General features: G+C 42.1%; 1 protein-coding gene across 3 annotated transcripts in view; it reads right to left on the reverse strand.

The window, feature by feature from the left end:
• SLIT2 (slit guidance ligand 2) overlaps positions 1-25,170 on the reverse strand; it is a 191,913-nt gene that overhangs the window by 21,122 nt on the left and 145,621 nt on the right. For all 3 annotated transcript variants that reach the window (XM_032224369.1, XM_032224368.1, XM_032224367.1), the window contains exons 15-28: positions 24,278-24,428; positions 22,440-22,514; positions 21,049-21,192; positions 19,196-19,339; positions 16,517-16,683; positions 13,629-13,761; positions 11,478-11,546; positions 10,138-10,209; positions 9,717-9,788; positions 7,820-7,891; positions 7,501-7,664; positions 7,204-7,328; positions 6,484-6,581; positions 4,978-5,117 (exon numbers count right to left, since the gene is read on the reverse strand). In XM_032224369.1, the coding sequence (XP_032080260.1) occupies positions 4,978-5,117; positions 6,484-6,581; positions 7,204-7,328; positions 7,501-7,664; positions 7,820-7,891; positions 9,717-9,788; positions 10,138-10,209; positions 11,478-11,546; positions 13,629-13,761; positions 16,517-16,683; positions 19,196-19,339; positions 21,049-21,192; positions 22,440-22,514; positions 24,278-24,428 (1,626 nt within the window). The remainder of the gene's footprint in view (positions 1-4,977; positions 5,118-6,483; positions 6,582-7,203; positions 7,329-7,500; positions 7,665-7,819; positions 7,892-9,716; positions 9,789-10,137; positions 10,210-11,477; positions 11,547-13,628; positions 13,762-16,516; positions 16,684-19,195; positions 19,340-21,048; positions 21,193-22,439; positions 22,515-24,277; positions 24,429-25,170) is intronic.

Consider the following 25,170-nt stretch of genomic DNA (forward strand, 5'->3'; position numbering starts at 1 on the left):
ATTATTTATTTAGTTTGTCAAACATGTACAAGATAGCAGGTATAAGTATGAACATGGACATGGACGAAATAAATGAATACTAATAGATGGGGACAGTAGGACAGAGACGGTAGGCACGCTGGTGCGCTTATGCAGGCCCCCTTTACGGACCTCTTAGGAATGGGGTGAGGTCCACCATAGACAGTTTGAGGTTGAAGCTGTGGGGGATTTGGGGATGTAACAACGGAGTCATGTAGGGCATTCCAGGCATTGACCACTCTGTGGCTGAAGTCGTATTTTCTGCAATCGAGTTTGGAGCGGTTTACCTTGAGTTTGTATCGATTGTTTGCCCGAGTATTATTAAGGTTGAAGCTGAAATAGTCATTGACAGGTAGGATGTTGTAGCAGACAATTTTGTGTACTACACTTAGGTCGGACCATATGCGGTGTAGTTCTAGGTTGTCCAAGCCCAAATTTTTGAGCCTGGTGGCATCAGGGATTCTGTTGCGAGCAGAGGAGTGGAGGACTCTTCTCGTGAAATACCTCTGGACTCTCTTCAATTGTATTAATGTCTGATATACACTGAGGATTCCAGGCAGACGAGCTGTATTCAAGGATTGGTCTGGCAAAGGTTTTGCATGCCCTAGTTACAAGTACAATGTTACAAGGGAAGAAGCTTTGCAAAAGGATTGGAGTAGAAGACCTCCTAGGTCCCTTCCAACTCCATCATCCCATCTTCTAAAAGTTTCAGCTCTTCTGAATCTATACGTTTTTTGCAGTTGAGAACTCGCAGAGATGAAACATGCAGTGGAATGCTCCATTTGATATTGTTCATTATACACTGAATATGTTGCCCAAAGGTATATTTCTATCTTGAAACAAGGGTTCCTCCTGTTAAATAGGAACACGTTATCTTCTTTTTAGCCCAACGGTAGCTTGCAACTAAAAACAATAACTTACGTAAGAAAAAATGTCTGTTTAATTACGTTAATTGGAAATGTTCGCCAAAGCTTTGCATTGCTTTAAATGGCATTTTCATATTCTATGAAGAAGAAATGAATTGCAGAGCAAATTTCAACACACACACAGACAGGCACACACACACACACAAACACACACACACACACACACACACACGTTCTGTGCCCAGATCTAACTTGTAGGTGTGTGGGAAATTGGCTTCCGGGTGAATGGGGCTCTTTGTTAAACCAATGAAGACAACAGCAATGTGTGTCCTTCTGCTGACAGGGCCCTGCGTGATGTTATTCCCATAGCAACCCCTGAATCTCAAGATGGAGAGGTTGCTTTTGACTAAGACCATTGTTCTCTCTAGGTAGCAGGAGGGTAGGAAGTCACCCGATATCTATTATGAATATGCCTTATGAATATGCATGCGTGCATCATTTCCCCTTAATTGTTGTAATATATGACTATGAGTGCATCTCTTAGTCTGGACTCCGAAGGGAGGGGTGTGCCTCCCACTATTATTTCGGAGACCTTTTCAGTGTGCACAGGTAACAATAAATACGGCAGGGAGGATTGGTTATTTGCTTTGGAGTCCGTTACGTGGCATTGGGGATTCGAACTGCCGACCTTTCTGATTGACAAGCCACTGCGTCAATTAATGTGCATTAAATATTTCAAAAAAATAAATAAAATCCATAGTCCTCATCATTTTTTAAAATTTTCCTGAAAGCACCTCAACTATTTTCCTGCCTGCTTTTATTCATCTGCATAAATCTCTCTGAGCAGAAAAGGTGCAAAGTATATCTTTTATCATCTAGATGCAAAGTATATCTCAATGAGTTTTCCTATTCCTTCCCCTCTCGTTATCTCGGTTACTCCGTTCGTCTCAGTGCAAAATGATATAATAAGAATAATGAAACAAGAAATCTTTCTGACACACCACAATGTAACAGCAAGATGGATATCTGGTAAATTTAGCTTAAGAACCAAGCCTTTGTTATAAAACGAATTACTGCTCTCCCTTCTTTTTTTTTTAATTTCCAACGTTAAATTTAATTTCAAAAAGCCAAATAATCATAACACATGCAACATCAATATCCAAAACTGTAATTAGTAGTGACAGAATATCAATTTTATCTTATCTATATCCAATGCCGTAAGGCACCTGAATATCATAATATTTAAAATCTAAGTATTTTATATAAATATCATTGCTGTGAAGTAACACACTGCACCAAACCTAGAAGAAAGAGCAGTAGATTGTCCATATAGCCAATAATATGTTAAAGGTTGAGTTAATTATATATTAACCCCTAATGGATATATTTTGACTTTCTACAAATGTCACTCATTATTCTGTCTATTCTTTTCTGACTTCATTAGCATTTTTCTATCTTTTTTGTACTTTATCATTTCTTATTGTTATAAGGTAAAGGTTCCCTTCGCACATATATATTTGCTAGTCGTTCCTGACTCTAGGGGGCGCTGCTCGTCTCCGTTTCAAAGCTGAAGAGCCGGCGCTGTCCGAAGACGTCTCCGTGGTCATGTGGCCGGCATGACTCAATGCCAAAGGCGCATGGAACGTTGTTCTCTTCCCACCAAAGGTGGTTCCTATTTTTCTACTTGCATTTTTACGTGCTTTCGAACTGCTAAGTTGGCAGAAGCTGGGACAAGTCACGGGAGCTCACGCCGTTACGCGATGTTTGGGATTCCAACAGCGGAACTGTCGACCTTTCTGATCAACAGGTTTCAGCGTCTTAACCACTGAGCCACCGCGTCCCCATTATTATTATATTTACCCATAATTTATATTTATGTAAACAAATCTGACATGCCTAGAAATTGCTGTGCTTAAAATCAATTTTTTAGTCTGAAAAAACAGGAAGGTCGGTTCACCTTCCTGCTGGAAATGTAGCTTGGGTGGGCCATAACTCCTTGAAATGATAATTGCTGGTGGGCTCAAGGAAGAATAATTCAGGTTCGGTTTTCAGTCGCGGTCTTTGTGGCTGGGTTTAAAGTGGCTTTCGCCAGGCACCGAGGCTTCCGAAGACCAAAAGCTTTGCTTAAGCGTGTAGAGTCCTTGATGAGCCTCCCATAAGCAGAAAGGTAAGAGTGAACTAAGAGAGCTGGTGTGCTTGGATTTCTGAAAAAGACTTTTGGCAAACAGCCTCCATGAAGAGTTGTGAACAAATGGGGCAGCCGATTTTATGTGGGTCCGTTGCTGTCTAAACAACAGGAAACGGACATCAGGAAGATCAGATCTAAAGTCCCATGGGTGTTTTTCCTATACATCTGTGTTTCTAATCTGTACCTTTCATGTTCCTATTATTTATCCATTGATACCAGTTTTCCCAAACTATATAATATTCTGAGTCTTCCTCATCCCTTAAGTGAGTTTATCCATCTCTGCGCAATCAAAAATCTTTTGGATTATCAGTCTGTCGGCATGGTATCACTTTTCCAACATTGTGCGAGTTCTATTCTCGCTGCTGTAATTATGTGCGAAATTAAATATTTGATCTTTTTCCTATACTTTTCCTTAATAGTCCCCAGAAGGGACAATTCTGCTTTAAACTCTATTTGGGTGTTTGTAATTTCCTGTAACCATTTTTTCGTATTTTGGCCCAATAATTTTTAGCTTTTTGGGCATGATCACCATGCATGAAAGAAGGTACCCAATCTTCTTCTGTTTACACTTCCAATAGATGGATTTAAATTCGGGCACATTTTTGCCAATCTCGTGGGGGCTAAATCCACTGATAAAACATTTTCTATTGGTTTTCTTTGTACGCGACAGATTTTGTCATTGTGTTGTTTTCATTCCAAAATTCTTTCACAATCTTCCAGTTGAATATTATAGCCAAAGATTTTAGCCCAGGCTATCATTGGTCCTTTTACTATTTCCTCTGCCATATCGAAATTTAGTAAATAGTTGTATATCCTCGATATTAATTTCTCTTCTGTACCTAACAGCAGTTGTCTAATTGCTTTGGCTACTATATCAATTCCAAATTCCTCTCCATCTTTTTTTTAAAATCTGGATTGTAATTGGAGATATGGCCACCACTCTATACTCACTCATCAAGGGTGTTTTTTCCAAAAGGCAACCAGATTTTGTTTCTGCTTGAAGTTGTTCGGCTTCTCATCCAAGAAACTTCTTCAGTGCTTTTATATCTCAGATGAGATATAGAGTCCATACTCATAAAGAAAGAAACAGATGGCTCTCATCCCCCTCCACAAAATCTTTATTAGACCTGCTATTTCATAAATGGCCCAGAATTAGGTGTGAACATAAAGGAGGGGAAGTTTGCAGAAGGTATCAAAAATGTAGGGTGATTAGCAGCATCCAGAAATATGACAACTTGCGTCTGATGATATCACCATGAAAAATGTGCAATTATACCTATATTTCTTTATCTCCAAAAAATCCTGAGTATTTAAGTAGGTCAGGAAGCTATTTAGAATATAGAATAATAGACTTGGAAGGGACCTTGGAGGTCTTCTAGTCCAACCCCCTGCTCAAGCAGGAGACCCTATATCATTTCAGATAAGTGGTTGTCCACTTTCTTTTCTTAAAAACGTCCAGTGATGGAGCCTTCACCACTTCTGTTCCACTGATTAACTGGTCTCAGGAAATTTCTCCTTAGTTCTAGATTTAACAGATTGACCGAGTTGGGAGGGACCTTGTAGAGGTCATCTAGTCCAACCCTTGCCCAAGCAGGAGACCCTACACCATTTCTGACAAACGGCAGTCCCAATCTCTTCTTGAAAGCCTTTGAAAGATTGCTTCTCTCTTTGATTTAAGGTGAGATCTTCCATCTTTTTCATTTGATAAGGTCTGGGCTTTCTTATCATGCCATTTATGTTGCACAGGTATGAAGCTGAGTTCAGTGAAACAGCAGAAGAAGGTATGATAAAGGAAGACTTTGACAGTTGAACTAGAAGAAGCAGGGATCAAATTTACGAACATACAGGATTATCATACCACATTATGGAACCTTTTGATATGCTAAAGTAAGATCTTCTTCATACCTGTGTATTCTGGAGGACAAAGGCAAGTGTAGTTGTTTCTTCCATCTATACAAGTGGCATTGTTTTCACAATCATTATCTTCACAATCATCAATGTTCACTTCACAGTTTTCACCTTCATACCCATCAGCACAGGCACACCTGAAAAAGAAAATACACCAACTCTTCCAACACGTACATAAGAGATTGGCTGAAATAGCAATAGCAATAGCAGTTAGACTTATATACCGCTTCCTAGGGCTTTCAGCCCTCTCTAAGCGGTTTACAGAGTCAGCATATTGCCCCCAACAACAATCCGGGTCCTCATTTCACCCACCTCGGAAGGATGGAAGGCTGAGTCAACCTTGAGCCGGTGAGATTTGAACTGCAGAACTGCAGTCAGCTGAAGTAGCCTGCAATGCTGCATTTAACCACTGCGCCACCTCGGCGCAGTGGTTAAACTACGCTACGAGTTAAGAGAATTACTGAATTACTGAAATTTGTAAGGCAAATAGGAGCATTTTGAGCCTTATGGGTCTAAAATACTGTGCTGAATGCTCTACTTGTTTATGAGTTCCAAGATTTCATGCGTGCATAAATGCATGCAGAAGCACGTGAGAAGGAAAACGACAAGAGAGTCGGAAGGAAGGGATTACTTAACTAATTTAGTTTCGCTGTGACATAATTTACTGTATTAATTATTGCACAGTGATGATGACTTATTCATGCTTGCCTCAATGGGAAATCAGTGACTATGCATTTATGACAATCACTATAACTGTTGTTCAGAATATATGTCTTAATTCATCTTGTGGAAGCCTCTCCACTAGAAATATTCTGGAGGGCTACATTCATTCCCCCCCCCCCTATAAAGTTGTGATCAAAACAGCAATTTATCATATTAATCTGTTTCAAATTAATTTCAGAGAGAAATCAATCCAGCCGTTGCTTGTAATTTGTGTATAAAAAAGAAAGCTGATTGCTTATTAAATAGGGGGAATCAAAACTGTTTCTAACAAGCCAGCAGAATTTTTATTATGGGATTACAGGATCCATTTATTACCGTTCTTAGCTCCGTGATTTAAGAGCTGCATCTGGAGGAGGCCCTGCGTTCTGTGATTAAAGAAGCTCCAGATTAAAAATGCTCACAGCATGTTTACCCAGCAGGGTGCTGGGCTGGAAATGCACGGTTAATTTTGTGTTTCACTACATCTTATTCGTTTACAAGCTGGTGATATGAGGCAAAGCAAAACCTCTGAATCGTGAGACTTCCAAGGGGGAATTTAGCCGGCTGTTAGTTAGGATAACAAGAGGCCGAAATTAGGTTAGCTTTCCCCATTATGCCAAGACTCAAAAGCAGCCTATTGACAGCAAGAAAAGTTTTCAAAGTGCATTAAGCCCAATCGGTGTTTGTATGAAAGGCTTGGAAATCCATACTCATCACCTGCTTTACTAGTGGGATAACGGGAGAGGAAGAAAGAGCTGGGGGCCATCCTTCCTTGTTGTGTGTTATTTTTTAAAAACTCACCAAAACCCATTCTTTTCATCTTCTTTTAAGTGGCATGTCCCTCCTTCTTTACAGGGGCTGCTTATACAGGCATGGATGGGCACCTCACAGTCTCGGCCCTACGAGAAGAAAGCGAAGAAACGCGGCACAGAAAAATAAGGAGGAAAATGAGTTTTCTTTTCAAATGGAAACATGCCATAGATTCCACATCAACAACCCATCACTCCTGCCAACCTGTCTTCCCATAATGGAGGCCCTGTTTATAACGGAGAACCTGAAATAAGACCGCAACCCCCACACACACCCCTCCAAAGAAAAGAGAAGCAGGCATGAGGGACGGAGCGATTCACTCGTACAAAAGGCACAATTAGCGCGTTGATTGAAGAACTCAGATATTTTGCTTTGTATGGTCTTCTGTACCTGGGATGGGGAATCTTTGGCATGGGTGCCACAGGGAGCACCTGGAGCCCTCTCTGCGGGCATGCCAGCCATCGCCCGTGCCTTCATGCCTCCCGCCAACCAGCTGATTTTTGAGTCTGCCGCGCATGCGTGCGGGAGGGGTGCATGCAGGAGGTGCGTGTGCATGCATGGGGGGGAGTGGTCACACACGCATGTGTGGGCGGGGCACGGGGGAGATGCACGCATTGCATTGTGGGAGTGGGCATGCGCGTGCGTGTTGTCGCGTGTGCCCGCCTCTTTTGGCCCGCAACAACAAAAAGGCCGCCCCTCCCTCTCCTGTACCTTGAAGCCGTAAGGACAGGAACAACTGTAGAAATCCACGGGGTCATTGCTACAAGTCCCTCCGTTTTTGCAAGGGCTGGATAAGCAGGGGCTACATTTGGCAGGAATGGTGACATCCACCGGACCTTCAAAGGAGCACAAATCATTCTTTGGGTTACAAAAAATGAGCCCTTTCATCACCCATCAGCATTTCAGCAGGCTCTGGTCTTCTTCCAAGCTTCTAGTTGCCGTATTCTTCAGAGTATAAGAACACCCCTTCCCCCCCCCTCTAAAAGAGGTGAATTGTTTACTTCCTACCTTGACAGGTGAATTTTTTGGAGGGAGTGGTGAGAAGGAGTTTGTCGGCCATTTCTCCGGGACCGACACATCGGGCGATGCCCGGCTCCTTGTATTCGGACTTCACCCAGTCGGAGAGCCACTGGATGTGGCAGTCGCAGTGCAGGGGGTTCGCTCCAATCGCTCTGCACGGGGGGTTGGGGGGGACAGAAGCCAAATACGCCTTTAATTCCAAGCAGGATAAAAGGAGAAAACGGTCCTTTTCTCAGTCAATGTTCCCATCGCAAATGGACGGTATCCTAAAGCAGACCCTCCTTGTGAACAGGGTCCCAATACTCACAGATGAGATAATGCGGAAAGATCGCTGAAAGCCCCTTCAGGCAGGACAGAGATGTCATTCCCATGTAAAGAGCTAAAAAAGAAAGGAAGAGGGAAACGGGTGAGAAAGGACGCCTCCTCTTGATCCAGGGATTCAAAAGAGACCCTCGTTGAAAGACCAGAAGTCCTTCCCAGTTTATGGTGTGCTACGTCCTCCCTTTGGGCATTATTTGTGGAGGCTCCAGAACCCAACTTATTTCTGTTGAATTGCATGTTTTGCATCTTTTAGCAGATATTTAGGCTTTAATTTTTTGCATTTTCGAATTACGGATCTGAAGCTGCAAAAAATCCAGGCGATGGAAGTTCTTGGAATTTACGGAGCTTAAGGACACAGAGATTCTTCAGAAATGCAGCTCTCAGACTGCAATTTTATTTTGAGCTCAGCCATTGTCCCTGACAGTGGGGACAATTAAGCAGTGGTGGAAGAACTTTGCTCCAGAGGTTGTGGATGCTCCAACACTGGAGGCTTTTAAGAAGAGGTTGGACAACAACCATTTGTCTGAAGTGGTGAAGGGCAGTGAAGGTTAACCTTTTGGGCACCCAGTGCCAAAGCTGGACTGTGTGTGCACCAGAACCGGGAAGAGAGCCGCTGTCCGGCGTGCATGCACACGATGGAACCTGGAAGAGCAGCTGGCGGCAGCATGCACGCCCACAGATGGGGCTCTATGTGCCAACTCTGGCACACCTGCCATAGGTTCCACATCACGGGTATAGGGTTTCCTGCCTGAGCAGGGGGTTGGACTAGAAGATCTCCAAGGTCCCTTCCTTGGATAGAATAGAATAACTCTGTTATTCTGTTCCGTTCTTTGTTCTGTTCTGTTCTGTTCTGTTCTGTTCTGTTCTGTTCTGCTCTGCTCTGCTCTGCTCTATTCTATTCTATTCTATTCCATTCCATATTCTATTCTATTCTATTCTATTCCATTCCATTCCAATTTATTCTATTCTATTCTATTCCATTCCAATTTATTCTATTCTATTCCATTCTTTGTTCTATTCTATTCTATTCCATTCCATTCCTATTCTGAATTCTATTCTATTCTATTCTGTATTGTTCCATTCCATTCCAATTTAGTCTATTCTATTCTATTCCATTCCATTCTTTGTTCTATTCTATTCTATTCCATTCCATTCCTATTCTGAATTCTATTCTATTCTATTCTGTATTGTTCCATTCCAATTTATTCTATTCTATTTCCGTTATGAACTGCATTTAAGCAGTGCGATTTAAATTAATTCAAATTTAAGAAGTTGTGTTATAGCATCATTTAATATATTTTTTTCAAGCACGCCCTCTCCAGCACACCACCCAAATGCACCCACAGCCCCCTCCGGATGCAGATGGTGGAGCATTCATGTTGCAGGCATGGCTTCTTGTAAGCACACATCAAGTACAAAAATAGGGAATGGGTCCAGGGGTTACTAAGCAGTTTTTGTTCAAAGTGAAAGTTAAACCTGTTGACTTCATGAACCCATCCATGCTGGAAACACCACAGAAGTATCCACCCCTGCATTTCTCTGGATATTTTTGACTCTCAGTTGGTCTACCAGACAAGGGACGTCTCATCTAAATACTCACAAGGGCCAACTACACTTAGTTTTTGGAGATCTGCCTGGATGAGCTAGGCTACTACCCGTTGTAAGCAGCTACGATGGCAATGGAAAATAAATACACGTTTCCCCAGATTTTGCCATTTATGTTGCAAGAGCATAAGGGATAAAACAAAATGGGAAATAACACCCAAAAGTCACGGCAGGTTTGAGCTTAAAACAAATTGCACAGTAACCAGAGTCCTTCTATCCAGAGAAATGTGAAAAATAAATAAGTTGCACAGAAAAACAAGGGCGGGAATACTACTTACAGCAGCCTAAGCGATTTCAAGCCATCAAAGGTCCGTGTCGGAATGCATCTGAGCCGATTGTAACTGAGAATTCTGAAAACAAACAAAATGTTCATTTCTAAACAACATAAGGCAATAAGAAGTTACATGGAATCCTAGGGCTGGAAGGGACCCTTGGAGGTCTTCTAGTCCAACCCCCCCTCCCTTATTTTGCCTTCTGAAGCTTTGGAAAATAAGTTGACCCCCCCTCTCTAGACTGGCCGTACAGATGCTCAACTCTGTCAAAATCCTTCTGAATCGAAGTTCAAAGTGAGGCCTAAATAAACCACTCCTCTAAGGCCCAATCTTCTTCAACTTCTTCTCCCTCTCAGTTGCAACGATAGTAAAATCCAAGAAGTAAATGAGTAAAGCTTATTGCTTCGTTGAAAGAATAAACACTTACAAAGTGAGCAGCTGGGTCATGTTGCTGAAACTCTGGTTTGAGAGGGTGCTGATTCGGTTGTTGCTTAAATCTCTACAAAAAAACAACAACAACAACACAGCAGATTTAGAAATATAATACGGATATTTAAAAAAAGAAACGGAACGTTGTCACTGATAAATGCAAATTACTAGCATATTATTTTAAACAGCATTTGGTTTATTATATGATTTGTAGCAGGAGCCTCACAAAGTTTTGGTTTGCAATTATAAACAAGATCATCCAAAACGAAGAAGGACCCCAGTGGAAGAAAAAGAACTGGAACTTAGATATTAAAATTATATCGAACATGTTTACTTGAGCACAACGTGGTTTCTATATTATTTAAATAAATTCCTGCCTGTGTCTTTGTATTAAAGAAGATAAGCATCGCAAGAATCATTGCCCTCTTTTAAAGGATGCAGTCAACATTATTTTTTACAAAAATGCAAAGATGAGTCAATACTTTATGCATCCATATTGCAACGTGACAATCTGTCTTATCAAGAGAGATCGGCCCGTGCCTCTTTCAATGCAAGCACAGCTGCCATGTTGAAACAAACATGCCTAATTTTTAAATCTACTGGCTTTAAAAAAAAAAAAGTTTTAGTAATCCTTTGATTACTTTGACTGGGTACAAACATCTCTGTGCACCATTGTTCCTCTTTCACATTCATATTAACATTATTTCCCTAAGTTTATATTATAATATATTGAGCATTTAAACGTTATGGAACTCTCCATTTTTCTTCTTAATATCTTCTAATAATAATATCATATCAACATTAAACATCATTATTCTCATCATACACATACTAACAGTTTTCATCTTATTTATATCTCTCGGTGTATTATCTACTTGTTTCTTAGCCTTCTTCATTTCCAAAGTCCTTTTTTATTCTCCAGGCATTGGTAAAATACTTCCCAAATCCTATAATATTCAGTTTGCTCTTTCTCCTTCATTGCTAATGTTCATCTGTTCATTTCTGCACATTCTAATATTTTCCTTATCACCTTCTCATCACTAGGAATCTCTGCACTTTTCCAGTGTTGTGCAAATACAATTCTAGTTGAGGTTAATACATGAATGATTAAATATACATTCTCTTTATTATAAATCTCAGGGAGAATTCCCAGCAGAAATGTTTATGGCAAAGAGCTATGTTTTGGAGTTGCAGGAGATTCTGCTTCTACATTCCCTCAAAAAGGAAAAACATCAGACATGATGGTTGGAGCCAATAGAAGCCCTGTTGCAAAATATAGTATAAAACAAAAGTTCAGAAATGATCCCAGCACAGAGAAATGCCCTGAAAGTTACTTACATCAGAGTTAAGTGCTTGTAGTTTGATAATTCTTTGGGAACAAGGGTGAACTGGTTTCCATCCAAATAACTTCAAAAAGAAAGACATGTATTATTCAGCTGAAATCGTTAAGAGTTTATTTCACCACTCTGATATTCAGGGGTGAAGCCAGAGGGAGAACCCCAACAGGGTCACATGCAGAATACAGTAGCAAGAGCACTTTTAACCTCTCCTTTGCAAGCAATGCTACTCTAATTCCATACGGCATCACCTGGTGAACTCTCAAGTCTCCTCTTTCCCCTATGTGGCCCAGATGGATTAATATTTATAGGTATTTATATATCAGGGTGACAGATTTTATTTTCCTGGGCTCCAAGATGACGGCAGATGGGGAGTGCAGCCAAGAAATCAAAAGAGGCTTGCTCCTGGGGAGGAAAGCAAAGGCAAATCTAGACAGCATCCTAAAAAGCAGAGACATCACCTTGCCAACAAAAGTGCGCCTAGCCAAGGCTGTGGTTTTTCCCAGTTGCAATGGATGGCTGTGAAGGTTGGGCCACAAGGAAGGCTGAGGGCCAAAGAATGGAGGCCTTTGAACTCTGGTGCTGGAGGAGAAGACTCCTGCATTGAGTCCCTTGGACTGCAAGGCCATCCAACCGGTCAGTCCTAGAGGAGATCAACCCTGACTGCTCTTTAGAAGGCCGGATCCTGAAGAGGAAACTCAAGGACTTTGGCCACCTGATGAGAAGGAAGAAGGACTCCCTGGAGAAGAGCCTCATGCTGGGAACGATGGAGGGCAAAAGAAGAAGAAGGGGACGGCAGAGAAGGAGGTGGATGGATGGAGTCACCCAAGCAAGCAGTCGGTGTGAGCTTCAATGGACTCCAGAGGATGTTAGATGGCAGGAAGGCCTGGAGGAACATTATCCATGGGGTAGCAATGAACACCCATTGCTACCCCATATATCAGGGTGTAGGTATATACATATGTATGTATATAGTAGGTTTATATGTAGGTTATATTATACGCATACACTTTTGAGGGCAGGCAACAGGATTTCATTTTTAATGTGTGCCAGGGTGCCCACGGAGGGGGGGGGGATGACAATAAAAGTTATCTTATCTTTAATATATTCTGCACTGGACTCTAAACAGACAATCTTCGAAATCTAATATGAAGCCAATAGCAATTTATTCCTGAATATATATAGCTCCATCTATCTATTTTGTAAACGTTTTCCTTGACTTACGACCACAATGGAGTCCAAAGTTTCTGTTGCTAAGTGAGACAGTTGTGGAATGAATTTCGCCCCGTTTTCTTGCCATGGTTGTTAGGGGAGGGTCACTGCGGCTGTTAAAGTTAGTAACCTGGTTTTTAATGGCTTCCCATTGTTGGTCAGACAGTTGCAGAAGGGGATCAGGTGACCTCGGGACACTGCAACCGTCATAAATACGAATCAATTGCCAAGCTTCCAAACTGGATCAAGTAACCATGGGAATACTGTAGGGAGTTAGCACCCAGCCCTCTCCTAGAGGAATGAAATATCCTGGGAAATATTGAAAAGGCAGGATATTATATTTCCCTGGATCAGAAATGAAGAAACATGTTTTAGGCAGGAAGCAGATTCACTCTTAATAGCCCCCCACCTTTGTCAATGGGCCATTAAAAGGCCTGAGCCAGTCCATTCTACATAACAAAGACCTCCCCCTTCAGCTCCAGGGTGATGGGACTAAGGAATGAAAGCCCTTGACCCATCTCACCACAGGGCACCTGGGAAGAAACGATGCTCAACCAAACCTGGACTCACAGCCTAGAGAGTTGCGCCTGCATGGCCCCCAAGGGAGTCTGGCAACCAATCAGAAGACAAGATCAAGATCAAAGGCCAGAGAGGGTTCATAAAACCAGGGACTTTCAGCATCTCTGTCTCTCTTTTCCTTCTTCACCCAACATCTGGAAGCACCTGATGATCCCCCTTTTCTGTCCAGGAGCTCAAGCCATGGGACCCTGTCCACCATTAAACCATCTTTCCAAGCAGCCTCCATGTTTCCAGTCTCTTTTCCCCCACTTGGAGCTGAACCCAGAAGGACCCAGTTTCTTCCACCAATACTAAAAAAAAGTTGTAAGGGTTCCAGACATGCACAAAAGGAGAGGTGGTTTTTTTCCCAGGTGTTACTTACAGTTCAGTCACTTCTTTGGAGATGCCTTTGGGAAGAGCCTTCAGGCCTTTGTTACTGCAACGAACGACGGTATCCAGACAGGTGCATTCGGCAGGACAGCGGGACAAGGGAGAGCAACTGTTGTCATCATTCCCTAATTAAAGCATAATATAAAACAAGAGTTGCCTCGTGGCAAGATGGGCAGCCAATATAATAAAAAAAAATGCAACGCAGTGTAATGCAATACAACACAACTAGGGGAGACAGGATAGCAGTCTTCCAATATCTCAAAGGTTGCCACAAAGAAGAGGAAGTCAAGCTATTCTCCAAGGTACCCGAGGGCAGGACAAGAAGCAATGGGTGGAAACTAATCAAGGAGAGAAGCAACCTAGAACTAAGGAGAAATTTCCTGACAATGAGAACAATTAACCAGTGGGACAGCTTGCCTCTAGAAGTTGTGACTGCCCCAACACTGGAAGTTTTTAAGATGTTGGACAACCACTTGTTTGAAAGTAGTGTAGGGTTTCCTGCTTAGGAAAGGGGACTAGAAGACCTCCAAGGTCCCTTCCAACTCTGTTATTCTATTCTATTCTATTCTATTCCATTCTATTCTATTCCATTCCGTATTTTATTATTCTATTCTATTCCATCCTATTCTATTCCATCCTATTCTATTCCATCCTATCCTATCCTATCCTATCCTATCCTATTCCATTCCATTTGTCACTCCATTATTCTATTCTATTCTTCCATTCCATTCCATTCCATTTGTTCTATTCTATTCTATTCCATTCTGTATTTTATTATTCTATTCTATTCTATTCCGTATTTTATTATTCTATTCTATTCTCTTCTACTCTACTCTACTCTATCCTGACAAGACAAGACTTCTTATGGTTAGTATCATTGTGAATTAGGTATTTGTCACCTGTTATTTTTTATTTGGACACTTTTTTATTTTTATCATTGGAGTTTTATGGCTGTTAGTTTGTTTCTCCTTCCCCCCCCCTTCACTTTGTACTTTAACTTTGGAAATGAAATAAATAATGTAGAAATAAAATAAATAAGCTTTATTCGGCCAAGGGCACCTAATATAGATGATGAGATGCCTATTAGTGTTCCACTCCAAAGACATTTTGGTGCTTTTATATACCTCTGATTGTATCTTCAAGGACATGTTTCAATTATGCCTTCAAGAATACATTTCCATTATCCATCTAATAGTTTCTTAGAAAGTGGGAGATTGCAACTCCTCTGTTGCTAGAGTAACTGGGGCACTGCATAAACATTGTAAGCATAATAATCGTTCTGTGTTATTACAATAGCACCAACTCTAAAATGAAACATAGAAGGAGGAGGAAAAGGGGACAAAAAGCAAAACACACACACATACACACAACAACAACAACAACAACAACAACAACAGCCCAGAAAGAAAACACAGTCTGGCCAAAGAAGAGCAGAAGACCATTGGATCTAAAATTATATTTTTTCTGGCTTTTGAGTAGCTTGCAGTTCCGTTTCTATATCACAAATTGTGTTCATTTTTGCATAGGACATCATGCAATCCAGCAACACACCTCTCTACACTGCATGAGTCAAAAAGAGGGCCGTGAGAATATCTACAGAGCCCTCGCATCCTGGACATAAATTGTTTCAACCGCTACCCTGAAACATGAGGTCATAAAGAGACCAGCGATGATTACTTCCGACCTACATCATGAAAGCAAAGCTCAGGCCAGCTAGAAGAACTTAGTTACAAGCAGTAGTAGGTACATAAGGGCTGTGGAAAAAGAAAAATAGAACCACCGTGATTCAGGTAACCCCCCCAGGCATAAAATATACAGCAATGTTTAGTGGCTTTTCTTCTGTGGCTGAAGATCTCAAAACAGCTGCACACAGCTGACCGATCCTTGAGAAAACCAAAGTACACTGCCTTATAGCCTTAATTGATCCAGATGTGAATCGAGTTAGAATGGATTCTAGTCTTGGTGCCTCCTGACACATATCTCCCATTCACCTTCCTTATTTCAGACAAAGTCCCCGAAGGGACGTTCTCATGCCTCTCCTCCTCCCTCTGAATTTAATGGGCTCACAGACAATTAGCCGAGAACGGAACTGCAGCTGGAGCGCAACATATTGTAAAACAATCTAGGGGTTATTCCTGACCTAATTTTCCCAGGAAGAAGACAATTAGAACAAACTGGAAGGGTGCCAATTCCTCAGCCCGTAGATCCTAAGCTGTCTACCGTGGATCTCCTCACCCCATTCCCTAAGACAGTGTTTCTCAACCTTGTCAACTTGAAGATGTCTGGACTTCAACTCTCAGAATCCCCCAGCCAGCATTCGGAATGGACCTTATAAATTCATATTAGCTTGGCTTTTCATTCTAGTGCCTTGGAGTCCCAAAGTTGACTTTTAGCTGGGGTGAACTCTCTCCCCAACTTCCTCATAAGTATTAAAAATAGGGCTGAACAGTGTGGCAAGACCCTGTAAAGGAGGGGCACGGGAAGCCAGGCGTGGGTGAGAGATAGAACAGAGGTAAAAACTGCTGACAGCTTAAGACATTATAGGAACTTCTCTTTTTTGTATTTCTCCTATGTACTTCGCTGTAACATTCCAAATGAACTTCCCCTTTTTGAAATGTCATGCTTGTCTCGTGTATGGAAACGCCTTGAGAATGCACAGTGAGGAACACGGCATAAAAGTAGGATCCTGGGCAGAGCCCAGGCAGTTCAGATTTTGGTGTGTGAGCACGCTGAACTCGATGCATCCGATAAACCTGTTTCTCTCACTTTTGTGGTCTCAAGTCCTGGTCTTTCGTAAGTAGATTGCAAACCTCAATCTGCTGCAACACTAACGGAGCGATGGGATGCCCAGGCGCAGCCGAGCCCGAGGGGGCCTCTTACCGTCTTCACAGGTGAAATCCTGAATGGCTACGTCCTGTATGGGGATCTCTTTGAGGAAGTAAGGCTTCTGGCATCGAGGGTTCCCCGTCACAATGCGTTTCTTCCGCAGCCACTCTCCCAGCCAGGCCAGGTGGCAATTGCAATTGAAGGGGTTGGCCAAGAGGTTTCTGCAAAGGGCAACACAACCACACACACACAGACACACAAGGTCAGGTTGCCAAGGAAGGGAACAGTGAAGACCTCCGCAGCAATTCTTTCATCATTGTTATTTTTTCAATACACTTTCTTTATTTTTGGTAAGAGAAATAAAAACTATTGCTTTGATTCTTTGTCCTTTATCCAATTTGGAAAGTTTTCCATCTATTCAATAAAACTCAAGGTAAAAGGTAAAGGTTCCCCTTGCACATATGCGCTAATCATTCCCGACTCTAGGGGGTGGTGCTCATCTCCGTTCCAAAGCCGAAGAGCCAGCGCTGTCCGAAGACTTCTCCATGGTCATGTGGCCGGCATGACTCAACGCCGAAGGCACACGGAAGGCTGTTCCCTTCCCACCAAAGGTGGCTCCTATTTTTCTACTTGCATTTTTCACTTGCTTTCGAACTGCTAGGTTGGCAGAAGCTGGGACAAGTCACAGGAGCTCACGCCGTTACGCAGCACTAGGGATTTGAACTGCCGACCTTCTGATTGACAAGCTCAGCGTCTTAGCCACTGAGCCACCACGTCCCTTAAAACTCAAACTTATCCCCAAATGACAACCTCAAAACTTGGGTTCTCATTAACAACAGAAAACAACTCCAGTCTGTAGTCCCCTTCTCCAAAAATTCCATCCAAAATAGGCAGTTTTGGCTTGGAGCTTAGAAATTATTTAGAAACAATTTAAAGATGTCACAGTCCTGACTTTCTGTCAGACTATCTACACCTGATAAATATAGTAATATATTAATATAGAGATGAAGGCTGATTGCCTTGTATTATTAAGCTTAACCTGACGATTGTTCTTACTTTAATTTCTCTCCTCAAGATTTCCATCCTTGATTTGCTCCCCAGAATGCCTTTTTCCCATCTGAACTGACAGCTCAGTTGATTACGTGTCACTTATACAAATGAATTTGCCTGCAGAAGTTTTGGGACTGTCCCGTTTCAGGAAAGACCTTTGACAATTTCATTATTTATAAACATCTTAAATAGGCACGAATTAGTCATCAGGGATAACGTTTCAAGCGGAAAGAGAATTAAATGCATTGGCAATTACGTGTCTCAGGAATTCTTACCGGAGAAACTTGTATTTTTAATATAGCACATTTTTTCTCCATCCCCTTTTCCCATTGATTGGTTTTCCTTCCAGTAAAAATAAAACAATTTCAAGACCAGGTGATTCTATGATTCTAGGTAAGGTCACTTCAAAGATAGATAGATAGATAGATAGATAGATAGATAGATAGATAGATAGATAGATAGATAGATAGATAGATAGATTAGATAGATACAGATAGAGATAGAGATAGAGATAGATAGATAGATAGAGAGAGAGAGAGAGAGAGAGATAGAGAGATAGAGATATATAGATAGAGATATATAGAGATAGAGATAGATAGATAGATAGATAGATAGATAGATAGATAGATAGATAGATAGATAGATACAGATACAGAGATAGATAGATAGATAGATTAGATAGATTAGATAGAGATAGAGATATATAGATAGAGATATATAGAGATAGAGATATAGATAGATATAGATAGATAGATAAGATAGATAGATAGAGATAGAGATATATAGATAGAGATATATAGAGATAGAGATAGAGATAGAGAGAGAGAGAGAGAGAGAGAGAGATGATAGATAGATAGATAGATAGATAGATAGATAGATAGATAGATAGATAGATAGATAGATATAGATAGATAGATAGATAGATAGATAGATAGAAAGTTTGACTCAATGGAATCTGCAGAGACTCAGTTACTGAATATGTTGAAAGAACAATAAGGATGATTATAGGGGCCTGGAGGCTAAAATGTATCAAGAACAATTGCAGGAATTGGGTATGTCTAGTTTAATGAAAAGAAGAACTGGGGTGATATGATAGCAGTCTTCCAGTGTTTGAGGGGCTGCCCCAAAGAAGAGGGAGTCAAGCTATTCTCCAAAGCCCCTGAGGGCAGGACAAGAAGCAACGGGTGGAAACTAATCAAGGAGAGAAAAAACCTGGAAATAAGGAGAAATTTCCTGACACTGAGGACAATCAGCCGGTGGAACAACTTGCCACTAGAAGTTGTGGGTGCCACCAGCACTGGTGGTTTTCAAGAAGAGATTGGACAACTATTTATCTGAAATGGTAGAGGGCCTCCTGCTTGAACAGGAGGTTGGACTAGAAGACCTCCAAGGTCCCTTCAGGCTCTTCAATTATGCTATTTTGCTTCTCTTCTTAAACCAAATGAGACTGATTTCCAGTTGCCCCTTTCTTCTTAAGACTGCAGGCTGGTTTATGACTGTTACACTAGAATTGTCAAAGCCTCCAGACCCAAAACCCAGCCGTCACAGGCAACTTTTCAAGTGAAACATATTGTGGCGCTTTCTATGTCCCTCTCAGCTATTAATGTTCCGTATGTAACCTTTTCTAATGTCTGATGAACCGTAACGTATTGGCTGAATCTCTATCGACAGGGACCAACTTACAGCGTGGAGAGAGAATGAAGCGTGTCGAAGGCTCCCGGAGCTACAGTGGTGATCTGGTTGTCGTACAGCGAGAGCAGCCGGACCGAACTCAAACCTGTGAAGCTGTCATTGTTCACGCAGCTAATCCGGTTGCTCCTCAGCATCCTGAAGAAGGGAAAATAGGAGCAGACTCTTTATTCCACCCACTCGTTAATATTCCTTAAAGGTTGCTGAACAATCTGAATGTGCAAAACAGCATCTTAGAACGTCCTGGTGTTGTGGCCTCTAGTGGTCAGAGGACCTGGCTGCAGATGCGGACCGTGAGGAGGTTGGGGAGGAAGATGGGCCTGTCCTGGAGTCTGGGGAAGGCTCGGATGAGGACTCGGGAGGCAGAGAGGGGGCCAGGGCCACCTGATGGTTATTAGCTGCCTTCAGAGGCAGACATCAGTGAGGCAGAAGAACAGTTGGAGCCTGTTCCCAGTATGCACAGAACTGCCAGGAGAAGGGAACAGTTAAAGAACAAGAGTTGAGACTTGGGAGTAAAGTCAAAGGGGAGTGGAGTTTGCAGGAGACAATTAGTTCCAATTCATTAACATGAAGATCTGTTCCTGACAAGTAATTGCTGCTACAGCTTGGTGATTGGAAGATATCAGCCTGGCAGCTCTCCAAGCCTGATCAAGGCCTGTAGTTGTGAAATCTCTTGAAAGACGGTTGGCCAGAACTTTGCTGGAAAGGAATTCACTTTAAACTGAATAAAATGGGTTTTATTTATAGAGGAGTTGTCTTCGTGCTTTTGGGAAGCCTGGGCCAGAACGCCTGAGCCATTCCATGTCTACTTTGGGCCACACCAACATGGCCGTTCTGGGGGCTAGGGGTTGGTTCATCATGTCCCATGGTGCTTGGGATGACCCAAGTGGAAGGATGCTTTTGGATCATCACAAACGGCTTCAGGCCTAGAGAAGACCTTCTCAAAAACCATTGGACCAGCTCAATCCGTGTGGCTCAGAAAATAAACATTCTGTTTCTGGAACAGGATATTTTATATTTGTTCTGACCCAGGCTTCCATAAAAAGCATGAAGCGGAGTTTTGGTCCCTGCAAAACCCTTTTTATTTACACGACTGTGAATTCCTTTCATTCACAGTCTGCAAGGCTTGGCAAACAGTCTTTCAGAGGAATGTTTATCCACACGCACCTTATCTTGCTTGGAGAGCTGCCAGATAACCAGTTTCCAAATGCAGGGCAAGGCAACACTTTGCACAGAGCCTCTTATAGTCACAAACAGATCTTTCCACTCTTGAAAGGACCAAAAGAACGAATTGTCTCCTGCAAAAGCCCCCTCCCCCTTCGCTCCTCTTTTGTTTCCTCTGGGAGGGGCCAATCACCTCCAAGGTGGGGCTTTACTCCCAAGTCGACCCTGCTTTCCTAGTTGTTCTTGTCTTCTGGCAGCTCTGCGCATGCGCACACTGGGAACAGGCTCCAGCTGTTCCTCTGCCTCACTGCTGTCTAGCTCCCTCTCTGCCTCTGATGCAGAGCCCTCGTCTGAGCTTCCCTCAGCCCCCCAGGACTGGCCCAGGATCCTCCCCAACCTCCTCACAGTCCGACTCTGCTGCCAGATGTTTCCCTCCTCATCCAAGAAGCTTCTTTAGCTCTGACTGAATGATGGAGAATGGATGGATTTATGAATTTCCTCACCATCCAGAAGAGCTAAAGAAGCTTCTTGGCTCAGAAGCAAAACATCTTCAAGGAAAAACAAAGACAGTCCAGTTGTCTTTGGAAAAAGCACCTTTGGGGCGACCCTGACCGGGATGACGGAGAATCTCCATTTAAATGCACAGAATAAGGAGCAGGGGGGGGTGGGGGATGCAAACTTACAGTGTCTTGAGACTTTCCAGCCCTGTCAACATTTTGTGCCGTACATTTTCCAGCCGGTTACTTGTCAGCAAAAGTTCATTGACTGCAGCAGCTCCTTCAAATACGCCTTCTTCAATATCAGTGATCTTGTTATTGCTTAGATTTCTATTGCAGGTTCACAATCAAGAAAACACAAATATCCTTTTAGATAAACCATTTCTAGAAGTGAGCTTTTTCTGTTGTTTTTTTTTTACATTGATTTCAAGAGGGAACAGTAAGGAAGGCTTCGCATTCCCATCAGCCAGAGACCATCGTTCCAGAAAAGGGGAAGAAAAAAATATTTCTAAAATACTCTCATCATCTAATCACAAGAATCAATTTCAAGAACTTTGAAAATATTCATTAAGCGCCGGCTTAATCTCAAAAGTATTTGACCTACAATAAATATCATTCTCTGCACGCTTGAATGTACGCTAAATTTTTTATCAAGGTAGAATAAGGCCAACGAATACACGTTGCGTTTATACACAATCTTATAAATTGGTTCCCACATTCATAGCTAGAATTCTTTTCCAGGCTGCTAAATAATTTAATTAGCCACACCAATTTCTATTGCAATAGAACCATGTAGAAGCCAAGAGGGCAGTAACAAGTTTCAAAAAATACAGCTGTAGGATTTTTAAGAGCTGATCATCGATCTTTGCCGTCCGAATGTATTAAAGATTGAAAAATGGCTTTCTAAACTCATCTTTTAAAAAAAAAAATGTAAAAGCTTTATTAAATATATTTCAACATTAAAAAACAAGATGTAGTTCCAATTATTACAGCGTTTCCATATCAATGTCACTCACATTAACATACTTACTAACTATATAGATAACTATACTGTGCATTATATATACAATTAATTCTGCATGAGACCACAATATTCTATTCTATTCTATTCCATTCCATTCCATTCCATTCCATTCTACTCTTTCCATATTCTTTCCATATTCTATTCTATATTATTCTATTCTATTCTATTCTACTCTACTCTTTCCACATTCTATTCTATTCTATTCATATTATATTCTACTCTACTCTACTCTTTCTATATTCTATTCTATTCTACTCTACTCTTTCCACATTCTATTCTATTCTATTCTATTCTTTTCATATTATATTCTACTCTACTCTACTCTTTCTATATTCTATTCTATTCTATTCTATTCACTATCTGGAATTTATAGATGCAACCTATTTGAAGGCATTCAGTTTATGATGAGTTGATCTTTGAGGGTGTTCTGTGTGATAAATATCACAGGTGAGTTGTCTCAACTGCCTTACTTTCCCCCCTTAGGCTGTTCTTTTTATTTTTACAAAGTGAACGATTCCACTGACACCCGGAGAGGCTGATCAATTTTACTCACATTTTACGCAGCTGGGGAAGCTTCTTAAAGATCCCTGTGGCTTCCAGCACTGTAAATTCATTGTTATTGAGTCTCCTGTAAATGGAAACCATAATAAATATGAATGTTCATGTCTTTAGTAAATCTGTGCAAAAGCAGCAATTAATAACACGCTGTCAAATTTTGAGACGGGGGAAAAAAAATTGACCACCTGGTAAAAATAAGCAGACATCGACTGACTGCAGATTTTCATACGGCAGCTGGGAGCAGTAAAGCATTGTGGTTTTATTATCTCAAAAACGAATATCGTATAACAGTTACAAACAATAAGACAGGCATTCACTGCGAGAGATGCAGAAATCAAGACACTAAGCAAGTTATGTTTATAGTTATTTATGGATTTCCTTATCTGGGTTTACATTTGTGCAATAAGCAAAACTTATTGGCTGGATTACAAAAATTCGTAATTTAAACAAACTTCAGATGTTAATGAAAAACTCTGCTTAATGAATCTCCCCAAGGCAAACAGATTCCATATGATTTGAGTAAGTGGATTGGCGTGCCTATCCCTCCAATTGAAGAAGATGTGTCTGTTCTCAGGTCACGAGTTATTATTGTCCTTTCCCAAAATAATTGACAGGTCGACTCAACCGGACGTTACACAAAGTTTCTGCTCACCTCCCTTCCTGTCCTGCGAAGATGCCTTTTCGTTACCTACATTCTCCAATGCTTCATAAATGATTGCACACAGAGACAACAGCTGGTTTCGGGATATCCAATGAAAGCTATGATATGTGTGCACTGGCATGAAAAAGTTGTGTTGTGTGTGTAGGTAGCCTTTTCATCTGTAGAGACGGTCCTTGACTTACGACCACAATTGAGCGGAAAATTTCTGCTGCTATGTGAGACATTTGTTAAGTGAGTTTTGCCCCAGTTTACGACCTTCCTGAATCACTGCAGTTGTTAAGTTATTAAGTGAATCTGGCTTCCACATGGACTTTGCTTGTCAAAAGGTCGCAAAAGGGGATCATGTGACCCCCCCGGGATATTGCGGCCGTCATAAATATGAGTTAGTTGCTAAGCTTTTGAATTTTGATCCTGTGACAATGGGGGAAAGCCGAGGTGGCACAGTGGTTAAATGCAGCACTGCAGCCACTTCAGCTGACTGCAGTTCTGCAGTTCAGCGGTTCTAATCTCACTGGCTCAAGGTTGACTCAGCCTTCCATCCTTCCAAGGTGGGTAAAATGAGGACCCAGATTGTTGTTGGGGGCAAATATGCTGACTCTGTAAACCGCTTAGAGAGGGCTGAAAGCCCTAGGAAGCGGTATATAAGTCTAACTGCTATTGCTATAAAGGAGCATGGATGGCAGAAACCGGTTCAAAGCAGAAGACGGTTTTAGTGAACCTTTCGTCCAAAGGAGGACATTTCCAGCCATGTCGACTCAGGAGAACTGAATCCAATTGCAAGTTTGCCTTAAGAGCAGGGATGGAGAACCTTTTTGGGATCGAGCAACCAAACTGGCCCATGCCTAGTTTTTCCCAGGTTTTGGGGCTCTTTTCAAGCTGTTTTTTTTTCCAGAAACAGCCTGGAAAAACGGCCTGGTTTCTGGCCGTTTTTAAGTTGTTTTCCGTCACGCTGGCATCCGCGAAGACCAGCTGGTGTGCGCTCTGTAAACCAGAAGAGCAGCTGGCGATGGCGCACGTGCCCAGAGAGAGGGCTCTGTGTGCCACCTTTGGCATAGATGCCACAGCTTCCCCATCCTAGGCTTAGAGCCAGCCTGACTCCTCCCCGCTCTGATTCTAACTGTAAGGATGATGAAAACCACCCCAAGTCAAAAACGGCGCAAGGCGGGACTTACAGTTCTGCGGTGTACTGCGGGATGTGCTCGGGGATCCGGTTCAGCTTCTGATTGGAGCAATCAACCGTCGTTCCTTCGCAGCGGCATTTTTCAGGGCAGGCTAAGTCCGCAAAGCAGTCGCCGCTCAGCTTGGATCTGTAGTCCTCTGTCCCTGCGGGCGAAAGAAAGCATAAAGCACATGCGCTTAAGTCCCCGGAGGTGGTTTTTCCCAACATCTGGTAGAAGAAGAAGGAGAGGAAGAAGAGAAAATGAAGCCGATCTTGCAACCGAGGCGAAAAGGGTTTTGTGATCATGAAGAACAGTGAGGCTTAAGCGAGGGTTAAATTTTAGAAAGCTTGAAATTTGCCGGAGGGGGGGGGAGGGACCCCACGCGGGTTAACATTAACTGGAGCTTTTCACAGCCGCCGTTTCTGCTGATTAAGCTGTCAGCCAATCCATTCAACAACTTCCGTTTTGGGCTCAACGTGCTTTTTTCTCGTTTTAACCCCGGTTTTAGATGGTTGCACCCATTTTTTTCCACTCCCCCCCACTTTGCTGAGGCTACCCTGTTTTTATGCCCCCCCCCTCAACAATGCAGTTTAACCGCCCTGCCTTGCTCTGTCCGTTTGGTTTTATTGTTTTTATTTTTTATTTTTTTGGGACTACATAATCCAGATTTAAACCTCAGCAGCTTCTCATGCTGTAGAAAGCTGCGTGACGTTCCATGGTGCTTGACAGAACCATGTTTTACGCATACCTCACAACCACATGGTTAGATCAAGCACAACAGAAAATCTCGCCCACTTAATCACACTTCATCCACCGGGACAAGGAGAAGAGGCAAGGGGCGGAGGGGAAAGAGGGGCAGGGACAGGAGAAGGCGGCAGGGAGGAGGAACCTCGGAAGGTGGCCAT

The sequence above is a fragment of the Thamnophis elegans genome, chromosome 9 (assembly GCF_009769535.1).
Source record: "Thamnophis elegans isolate rThaEle1 chromosome 9, rThaEle1.pri, whole genome shotgun sequence".
NCBI lineage: Eukaryota > Metazoa > Chordata > Lepidosauria > Squamata > Colubridae > Thamnophis > Thamnophis elegans.